The sequence below is a fragment of the Rhincodon typus genome, chromosome 4, assembly GCF_021869965.1.
Source record: "Rhincodon typus isolate 14 chromosome 4, sRhiTyp1.1, whole genome shotgun sequence".
Lineage (NCBI taxonomy): Eukaryota > Metazoa > Chordata > Chondrichthyes > Orectolobiformes > Rhincodontidae > Rhincodon > Rhincodon typus.
The window spans coordinates 109,956,083-109,966,799 of NC_063335.1; the positions used below are offsets into that span (position 1 = coordinate 109,956,083).

General features: G+C 41.8%; 1 protein-coding gene across 1 annotated transcript; it reads left to right on the forward strand.

The window, feature by feature from the left end:
* Positions 1 to 348: 348 nt before the first annotated feature.
* On the forward strand, positions 349 to 9,814 carry LOC109919686 (tubulin beta-5 chain). The gene is made up of 4 exons (XM_020519717.2): positions 349 to 633; positions 1,241 to 1,349; positions 1,540 to 1,650; positions 8,539 to 9,814. Exons 1-4 carry the CDS (start codon positions 577 to 579, stop codon positions 9,603 to 9,605), a joined length of 1,344 nt encoding a protein of 447 aa, XP_020375306.1. The 5' UTR covers positions 349 to 576; the 3' UTR covers positions 9,606 to 9,814.
* The last annotated feature ends 903 nt before the right edge of the window (positions 9,815 to 10,717 follow it).

Below are 10,717 nucleotides of genomic sequence, written 5' to 3' on the forward strand. Positions count from 1 at the left end.
CTCAGCTATTTGGCTTAAACTCTTTGAAAAGTTGATGGAAGCAGATTCCATGGCAACTTTGAAAACAGAAAGGTACTTGGAAAAGAGAATTTTTCGAGATTGTGGAGGGAGGGGCGTTGACATGAATGGGATAGTCAATCAGCTAACAGGGACAGACACGATGGGCTGAAGAGCCTCTTTCTGCACTGTTTTCAATTAAATTTATCACTTCTGCGCAATTGGAGAATTGGAGGAAAGTGCTAATGGATGAGTATGGTACCCGATGGGGAATTAATTCCGGCGTTAACTCAAATAAAAGCTGGAATTCCGTCTCGAAAAACAGACAGAGAATCCTGTTTCCAGACCGAAGATGTTTCTTTAACTGAAATAAAAGTTAGCACTAGCAGGCAGGCAGGCATTCGGATGTGTCCCGCCCTCAGTGAGGGGGTGGAGGAAAGAAGGGCTGCCCGCATTATAAAGGAGGGCGAGAGGCGGCGGGAGGCCATTGAGCCGGGGGTGAGGGGGCCAAAAAAAAAAGCTGACGGAGAAACACTAGAGGAAAGGGCAAACAAAAATTAAAATACCTTCAGCAGCACAATGCGTGAAATCGTCCACGTACAGGCCGGACAATGTGGCAACCAGATTGGAAGCAAGGTGAGGTGGATCCTTTTGCATTCTCAGTGTGGAACAGAATCTGTCTTATCTGGATTCATTTGGGGTTGACTTACTGAATATGTACCCCCCCACCCCCAGTTTAATTTAGGAAGGCGATTGACGTCTGTGTGTGTAGGTTTTTTCCCCCCTGACCTATCTCCTTACTTAAGTCCCTATGGGACTTTGTAAATTCAGTCAGGCTTTGGTGGTAGATTTGAAGAGGGCAGTATAAATAAAAGAAATAAAATGGGGAGCTGTATTCCGAAGCAGTTGCTCTGATTTTGTTTTTTTTTTAAAGCGGGATTAGAAGAAGTCTGTACCTCTTTATTCCAACTAGTTTTTCTGTCTCTGTCTCTCTCTGGGAGTCCCTGAGCGCAGGGAGTGGCATGGACTGGACTTGCAGCTGTCTCTATCCTCGACATGGTCGAGTGTATTCGCCACAGAGATACTCAGTGAAAAGATTAATTAGATCCCTTAAAAGTCTTTAAAATCAGACCGGCCCTCTTTCAATAAGGAGAGAAAGATAAGCTTCAACCCCACCCCCCCAGCTTTTTTAATACTTTCTCATTTGACGTTAACTTTTGCCTGTTTGGTTTTTTCCCCCCAGTTTTGGGAGGTGATAAGTGACGAACATGGGATCGATCCTGAAGGCAGTTATAACGGAGACTCTGACCTGCAGCTGGAGAGGATTAATGTCTATTATAACGAAGCGACCTGTGAGTTCACTCTATTAGCCCGCGCCCCAAATCCTAACTCGAGCTCGTTTCATTCCTGACACACACCACCTTCCGTGGGGGGGGGGAATAAAACTACCGCCTGTGTTGTGGAGAGACGCGTTTTTTTCATATCACACATTTTTCAAACTCTAACTCTTCCTTTCTTAAAAGAATCTGATTTGTTTTTCAGCGCAGAAATATGTTCCGAGGGCCATCTTATTGGACTTGGAGCCGGGGACAATGGACAGTGTCCGATCGGGAAGTTTGGGACATCTTTTCAGACCCGATAACTTCATTTTCGGTAAGTAATACTTTCCTCAGGGGCTGTCATAGTCCACAGCTCGAGTAGGTGGGGATTCGAACCCGGGTCTCCTGGCTCAGGAGTACGGACATTACCGCTGCGCCATAAGAGTCATGCTCTTCAGTGAATAATCTGTGTGTCACTGATCTTTAGCAATGCTGCTGTACAAATGACATATTGCTACAGTCATTTGCTGTAGTCTTCCTTAAAGTGCTCTTATCCACCCAAAAAAAACCTTCCCAGTCAGAAAACTACATGTACCTGGGTGTAAGGAAATGATCACAGTTCCCAAAATTCTCAAACTGCCAGGAGTTAGGAAAATCATAGGACCAGAAGTTGGTAGAGACAGACATACCACCAGGGTGTGGGGAATGGGTGGAAAGTTGCTGTAACTTAATTTGTAAGGTCGTTGGGGCACAATGCTAGTGTCTCTGCCTCTGAACAGCAACGTCTGGGTTCAACTTCCACCAGTTCCAAAGATGTATCATACCACATCTAAACAAGTTGATTAGAAAATAACTACAATTTAGCTTGTGTTAGAGTGGCTTTGGAAGTATTGTTGAGAATATTAATTCCTGGAGAAAACAAAAAATGCTGGCAATCACAGCAGGTCAGGGAGTATCCACAGGAGAGCACGGAGTCTGTATGATGCTTAATCAACTGATTTCCAGAAGCTTTTTGTTTTCTGTACAAATTCATCTGCGATAACTTAGTCTTGTATCAATTCCTGATAGTCTTTACTGCAAATCTTCTTCCTTTTGTGCATTCATGGGATGTGGCCATTCCTGCCTAGGCCAACACTCATTGCCCAATCCTATTGTGCTCAAGGGTGAATTCTTAAATCACTGCAGCCCTTGGTTTAGAAATACCTGCAGTGCTGCTAGGAAGGAAGTGCCAGAACTTTTGCCCAGTGACAGTGAAGGAATAGCCATTTATAATCCAAATCCAGATGGTGAGTTAACTTAATAAAAGCAAAATGCTATGAATGTTGGAAAGCTGAAATAAAAGCATTGAATACTAGAGAAACTCAACAGGCTCTGGCAGCATCTGTGGAGAGAGAGACAGTTAATGTTTAGGTAAGTGTGATTTCAAATTTGAAACATTAACTGTTGCTTCCTCCACCAGTGCTGCAGTACCTGCTGCATTATTCCAGAGCACGTTGGTGAATTGCTTTGTTTGACTTGAATGACACGCTAATGCCCAAAAAAATTAGCTTGATCAGAAGAGCTAGCAATGGAGCAATGGACAAATTGGCTCTTATACAAGAGTCTATGACAGCAGAAAAGTCACTGCTCAATATTATATACAATGTCAGTGTAGAAACTGGCCACTCAGCCCATGGGTCCACACTGGTGTTAATTCACCTGCTTCATTCTAATCTTCTGTTGACTAAAATACAAAACTGAATGGCTTGGTATAGATCTATAGAATTACTTAAAATAGGTTCTAGTTACTAAAGGTCCAAGTTGTTTTCACTAGTAAGGTTTTCCTTCTCCATCCAAGCAATCTGAAATAGAACCCAATTTAAATAATGGTGAGAAAGGAGTTAATGTGTCGGCTCCGGTGAGCTAGAACTTGGAACAGTTCTGAAGAAGGGTTCATGGATCATAGAATCCCTACAGTGTGGAAATTATTGGACCTTTTAAACCTTAATTCTGCTTTCTCTCCCTAGGTACTGCCAGACCTAGTGAGTTTCCCAGCAATTTCTGATTTTCCAGCATCTGCAATTTGTTGCTTTTTAAAATAATGGTCCAGTTTAGCTTCCACTTCTAACTATGATAGAAAACAGTATTTACCTCTGATTTTTATCATGGGCAGGGGGAGGAGAGACATATTAATCTTCATTGAGGTGAAGTTAATATTCTATTACATGACATACTATGTCTGGGAACATGAAACTAAACACAGCTTTTCAAGAAAAGTATGCAGTAAATTAAATTTGGAATAAGGGAATTTATTTTCACATTTGTCATGTCTCTAATTCTAACCTCCAGTAGCAGTTTTTTAAAATTCTACACCATCAGAACAATGCACAGCCCACAAGCTGTACAATGTATAAACTAAGTGAGTTGAATATAAAATGGCAACTTCCTATCTCTAAAATGGGCAAGAGTTTATTATTTTGTAATGAGTCTGAGCTTTCTCCACTGAAAATGGGGGACAGTCCTGTTTGGACAGGATGGTATCCTACAGGATCTTAAACTGTCAATGATGACCTGGCCACCTTGTGTTGAAATTGCACAATGTCTGTGGGTCATAGCACAGAGAATCTCCAAACCAATTAACTGCTCTGTGTTCTGGAGGTGGAGTCTTGCTTTCTGTTCTCTACAAATATAGGCATCAGTGTAAGTACAAATGACATAACTGCAAAGGAATGATGCAGATTTTTTATGCCTGCAGGCAGAACTTTGAGCTTCTGACCCTCATGTTTTGAAGCTTATGCTTAAAACACAATTTTGAAGACTCAGGCTGCAGTGTGGCAGCTGTTGTAGCTTGACTTGGCCTCTTTTTATAAGAATCACATGGGAGTGGTGGTGGGGGTGGCTTGTAGGATTTAGTCTGTGTGATGTATTAAAATCTTATCCCTGTAGAACGCAGATGGCCACTTTTTTGGGGTAAAAGTTCACAACTTTACCAGAGGACTTAAGCATACACAATTTCTGAAAAGACATGCTGTGGAAACCAGTTGGCCAGTGCAATGAGATGATTCAGCTATAATGACCACAACACTGTTTTTATTTTCCAGCTGTAGACCACTCTCTTTTTTTGAAAAGTGTGGCTGATCTCAGCAGTACTGTTCAGCTTGTTCAGCAGTGTGTCTGTGACCTCGGTCAACTGACTGTGATTTATTGTCTGGAGTTCAGATAATTTAAGAGCTGAAGAGGCAAATAACAGGAAAACCAAGATTATCCTCTTCAGTATTGTTTGTCTGATTGTGGAATAGCAATATTGTAAAGTGGAATTCAATCTGCAATGTCTAAAGTCCCATTTGTGTTTACCTGATGTGGTGAGGACCTGATCTCATTCTGCTTTGTGGAAGGGTAATTCCAATTAGAGATGTAGGTACACTAACTTAGCTATAGCTACTTAATATTACAATCACTAACAACGCCTTCAAATCTTGCCTTGGCATTGAGGCAAATTGAATTCAACAAATCTGGTCACTTGTTAGCAAATGCATCTAGTTCACTGGTTTCTTTGGGAAGGGAACCTGCTACCCTTTGAGCTATTATGTCTCTCATATGGCTACAGGCCAAACTCTGATCTTAATTTTGAGTAACCAGGGATGTACAAAACAGAATGCCTGGGGCCTGGGACATGGGTGGCAATGTGGCCTTTAATTTCCCATAAGTATGCATGGCCTTATTCCTGCATTGTGTGGCTTTAAAATTGTGCAGAATTTAAAGGCAGTACTGCTTAGGTGCAATCCATTTTGGGGAAAAAATGGGCAGGGGAATTGGGAAGGAGTTCAAGCTTGATCAGCCATGATTGTATTAACCTTGTGGGCAACCTCAAAGGGACCCAACCTCCATCATCTGTTTCTACTGCTTTGATTTGGTGTATAAAATTCTAAGAACTCAGAACAATACAGCACAGGAACAGGCCTTTTGGCCCACCAAGACTGCTCTGACACATAATGCTTTTCTAAACTTAAACTTTTTGCCTCTAGGCAGTTTGTGGCCCTCTATTCCCTGTCTATTCAGATCTATCAAGATGCCTCTTATATGTTGCTATTGTACAGCTGCCACCACCTCTGACAGTGCATTCAGGCACTTTTCAGCCTCCCTTTTTTAATTTATTTTTTTTTAAAAAAAAAAACAAACTTGCCTCACTACTTTTTAGTTACACCCTTTTATCTTGAACTATGTTCCCTAGTAATTTCATTTCTACCCTGGGGTGGGGGAAAGATTCCAATGATCCATGCCTCTAATTTTAAACTTCTGTTAGGTCACCCCTCATCCTTTCAGTTAAGTGAAAACAACAAACCAAGTTTGTCCAATCTCTCCTCATGGCTAATATCCCAAACCAGGCAATACACTGGTAAACTGTTTCTACCCTCTCCAAGCCCTGCCCATCCTTCTGGTAGTATGGTGACTAAACTGTATGCAGTATTCCAAATGTGGCTGAACTAGAGTTCTATACAGCTGCAACAGGACTTGCAAATTTTTATACTCTGCCCCAACCAATAAAGGCAAGCATGCTATATGCCTTGACCACCTCATCAACTCAAGTTGCTACTTTCAGGGAACTATGGACCTGTATGCCTAAATCCTCCTATGTTAATGCAACTAAGGGTTCTACCATTCCCTCCTGCATTCATTCCTCCAAAACATCACCTCATCTGTCTGCATTAAACTCCATCTGCCATTGTTCTGCCTAAACCTCCAACCTATCTCTTTCCTGCTATATCCTCTGGCAATCCTCCTCACTATCCACAACTTCTCTCCTCCCCCACCCAATCTTTGTATCATCCACAAACATCAGGTCACCAAATCTCCATTACACTCTTCCAAATAAATTTATATATTTATAAAGATATAACCAGCAGAGTCCTAGCACTGATCTCTGTGCAACACCACTGGTCACAGATCTGCAATCAAAAACTCCCTTCCACTGCTATACTATCTTCTATGATAAAGTCAGTTCTGTATCCATCTTGCAAGCTTAAATGTTGTGCATACCACCTCTCTTCAATGCTCTTTTTTTTTTTTTTTTGTCATCCAAGGTTCTTTAATCTTGCCAACCTTATCCCTCATTTTCACAGGAACATGCTGGTCCTGAACTCTGAACCTGGCCTTTAAAAGATTCTCACATGCCAGATGTGGATTTGCCTTCAAACAGTTGTCCTGAATCGACATTCACCAGTTCCTGGCTAATATTGTCATAGTTAGCCTTGCCCTAGTTTAACACTCACCTGAAGACTACCCTTGTCCTCTTCAATGGGTAATTTTAAACTTACAGAATTATTGTCACTGTTCTTGATATGCTTCCCCCACTGAAACTTTGCTCACTTGGCCAGGCTCATTCCCCAATACCAGGTCTAGTGTGGCCCATTCTGAAGAGGGGCTGTTTATATATTGTTTCAAAAAACTGTCCTGAACACACCCAACAAATTACACCCAACAAATTACCCCCACCCCATCCAAACATGTGGTACTAGGAAAGTTTTTAAAAATCACCACAACAGTTATGTTTTTTTTATCTGTCGTCCTATCTGTTTCCCCTCTTGCCCACTGGCTGTTGGGAGGCCTGTAGTACAATCCTATTGAAGTGATTGTGCCCTTCCTCGTTATGAACTACATCCATTATGGCTTTGCTGGATGAGACCTTCAAGGTGTCCCTCCCTCCTACAGCTGTATATTCTTCCTTATTTCTCCTTATCTGTAATGCAATAAGCCCCCTCTGCCTCACCCACCTGAAACATCTCAATCCTGGAACGTTAAGCTGTCAATCTTGTCCCTGTCTCAACCAAGTCTGTAATAGGTGCAACATCGTAGTTGTATATAACTATCAATCCAAGCTGCAGGTCCATCTGCCTTACTCCTCATACACCTCAAACTTTCAATCCTGCTGTTTTCAGTAACCCTTCCCTGTCTGTTCTTCCTCTTAGTCTCACTGGCCTTAGTCATTGTACTTGCTGATGTACTGCTCTGGTTCCCACTCCGTTATTAGTTTAAACTCTCCCAAGTGGCACTAGCAAACCTCTGCTGGGATATTGGTGCCTCAGAAGATTTCCAGTGATCCATGTACCTGAAGTCCTTGCTCCTACACCAGCTCTTTAGCCATGTATTTAGCTGTACTATCTTCCTATTCCTGTGTCTTGTGCCAGTGAGGCTAGGAAATAATGCCAACACTACAGTCTTGGAGGTCCTGATTTTTAAACTTCCTAACTCCCTTTGCAGGACCTTGTCTCTTTCTGACTTTTTATTAGTAGTAATATGGACTACTATCTCTGGCTCTTCTCCCTCCACTTTCAGAATATCCTATGCCAACTGAGACATCTCCCTGATGACAGGGTCAAGGATAACCTACCATCCTGGAGTCTTGCTGTGGCCACAAGCATTGTCTATCTGTGCCGCAGTCTAAAAGAATCCCCTATCACTACTAATTTGCCTACACTCCAACCTCCCATGCTATACAACAGAGCTAGTGTGGTGCCACTGATCTGGTGGCAGCTGCTGCTGTTCCTTTTCCTGAAAGAGGCCAAGTCCCAACACACTGCTGTTCACCCCAGATTCACCCTGACCTTGCTACCTAGGTATTTATCCTGCTGTTCACCCCGATGTTTGCTCTGCCTGACCCCTTCACTAGGTATCTATCCTGTTACTGCTGTTCACTCTCAGGTTCACTCTGTTACTGCTATGGTTCTTAGCATTTTTGCATTCTCTAATTACTTGTCTGGAATTGTTGAACACAATATATTCCAAAAGGTTATTACTCATTACTCACTTTTCCAACAGTGACAGACCAAAAACTGTTGAGATGACATTGTAGGTAACCAACTTCATCCCACAAAGTACCTGTACTCACTTAGCTTCCATCACAGAGTGGAATAGACTTGGGATTCCATGTCACTCTCATATCCATCCTGCCTTCTATGTTTAAAATCCACATGAAATTAACAAATCTTGCACTTTTCACCAGCTGAACCAATGAGTCAAGGTTGGCTATTAAGCCTCTCTAATGTAAATGTGACTACAGAAGTTGATGCAAGAAGAAACTGGTTTTAGTGTTGACTTGGAACAAAACAACTTTATTGGTTATGAAAGTGTAACTTGAGATTTTGTATAGGTTTGTTCTCGAACAGAAGTGCACTTCTAACATTAATTGGCTTAAGTCAACCTGTAGAATTTTTCTCTTTACTTTGTACCTGTCTCTGACTAATAGGACAAACTGGTGCAGGGAATAACTGGGCCAAAGGACACTACACAGAAGGTGCTGAACTGGTTGACTCTGTGATGGATGTGCTGAGAAAAGAATGTGAGAATTGCGACTGCCTCCAGGGGTTTCAACTCACTCACTCACTGGGAGGTGGTACAGGTTCTGGCATGGGCACGCTCCTGATCAGCAAGATCCGTGAAGAATATCCCGATAGAATTATGAACACCTTCAGTGTCATGCCGTCTCCAAAAGTATCAGACACTGTTGTTGAGCCTTACAATGCTACTTTGTCAGTTCACCAGTTAGTTGAGAACACAGATGAAACTTACTGCATTGATAACGAGGCCCTATATGATATCTGTTTCCGTACTCTCAAACTCACCACTCCAACGTATGGCGATTTGAACCATCTGGTGTCTGCGACCATGAGTGGAGTGACCACATCTCTGCGCTTCCCAGGCCAGCTGAATGCAGATCTGAGGAAACTGGCTGTGAACATGGTGCCCTTCCCTCGATTACACTTCTTTATGCCTGGCTTTGCCCCTCTGACTGCTCGAGGCAGTCAACAGTACCGCACTCTTTCAGTCTCTGAGCTCACTCAACAGATGTTTGATGCCAAAAACATGATGGCTGCCTGCGACCCACGTCACGGACGCTATCTGACTGTTGCCACTGTGTTCCGTGGTGCCATGTCAATGAAGGAAATAGATGAGCAGATGCTTGCAGTTCAGAACAAGAACAGCAGCTACTTTGTGGAATGGATTCCCAACAATGTCAAAGTGGCTGTGTGTGACATTCCTCCCCGGGGCCTGAAAATGGCTTCCACCTTTATTGGGAACAGTACAGCCATTCAAGAGCTCTTCAAACGCATCTCCGAACAGTTTTCAGCCATGTTCCGCAGAAAGGCTTTCCTGCACTGGTTCACTGGTGAAGGAATGGATGAGATGGAGTTTTCTGAAGCCGAGAGCAATATGAATGACCTGGTGTCAGAGTACCAGCAATATCAAGATGCAACAGCTGATGAAGGTGAGGATTTCGAAGTGGATGAGGAAGAACTGGATGAGGCTCAATGAAACAATTGATAGTGTTCAATACTTTGCATTTGTCAACATTTGATAAGTGGTTTTTCTGGGTTAAAAGATGTGACACTCTAATTTAAAGTTACTTTTGTCTATCACCTAAGTGCCTTTGTTTCTTACAGATTTTGAACTCTGCCATTGTAATTAACAATGAATATTGGAAGTAACTTTGTAGATCAATAAACACAATGGTGACTGTTTTGTATTAGGTTCAATTAATTAAAATTCAGTAATGCTTGTGCTGAAAGTTCAACATACTGAATATATCAATAATTGTGCCTTGACAGAGCTGGGTTTCTTAATTTATATCAAGGGCTCTTAATGTTTCAGGGGCAGTTTTCATTCTTGCTAACTTAGTATTTTGATGTAATATTTTCTGTTTATATTGATTGTAGGCAATAATGCAACTCTTGAGCAGAATTTAAATGAGTTCTTCTAATCAACTTGATATTTAAAGTCACAGAACTCAAGGAAAGTAGTGATTTCCAAAACATTAGTGTTTGACTTGGCACAAGAGCAGGAGCATAAAAGTTTTTATTTTCAGAATAACTGATACTCACTTCTGCAACTGAAAAACCATCACTCCACTCCAAACATACTTTTTGATTTTGAGGTAGTCATAAACCTAGTAAGGAATCTGTTCACAAAGCTGGAAACTACTAGGAAGGAACTGGGTTTTTTTAAACTGTCTCTCTAAACATCAAGAGACAACAAGGTGCAGAGCTGGATGAACACAGCAGGCTTAGGAGCAGAAAGGCTGATGTTTTGGGCCTAGACCCTTCATCAATTTCTGATGAAGGGTCTAGGCCTGAAATGTCAGCCTTTCTGCTCCTATGATGCTGCTTAGCCTGCTATATTCATCCAGCTCTGCACCTTGTTGTCTCGGATTCTCCAGCATCTGCAGTTCCTACTATCTCTAAACATCAATCTCTGTTTTAACTTAATGCTTATTTAAAACTTGCTTTTGTTTTTCCTTACATTCACATTTATCTCCTAACAACTTAAAGATTGTTTATTACACCCAGTGACTTAAGTTTTTTTTTTTTTTTGGCTTAAAACTTTCTCTTCATTTCTCCCTTTTTACTACTTCCCCATTTCCACCAAAA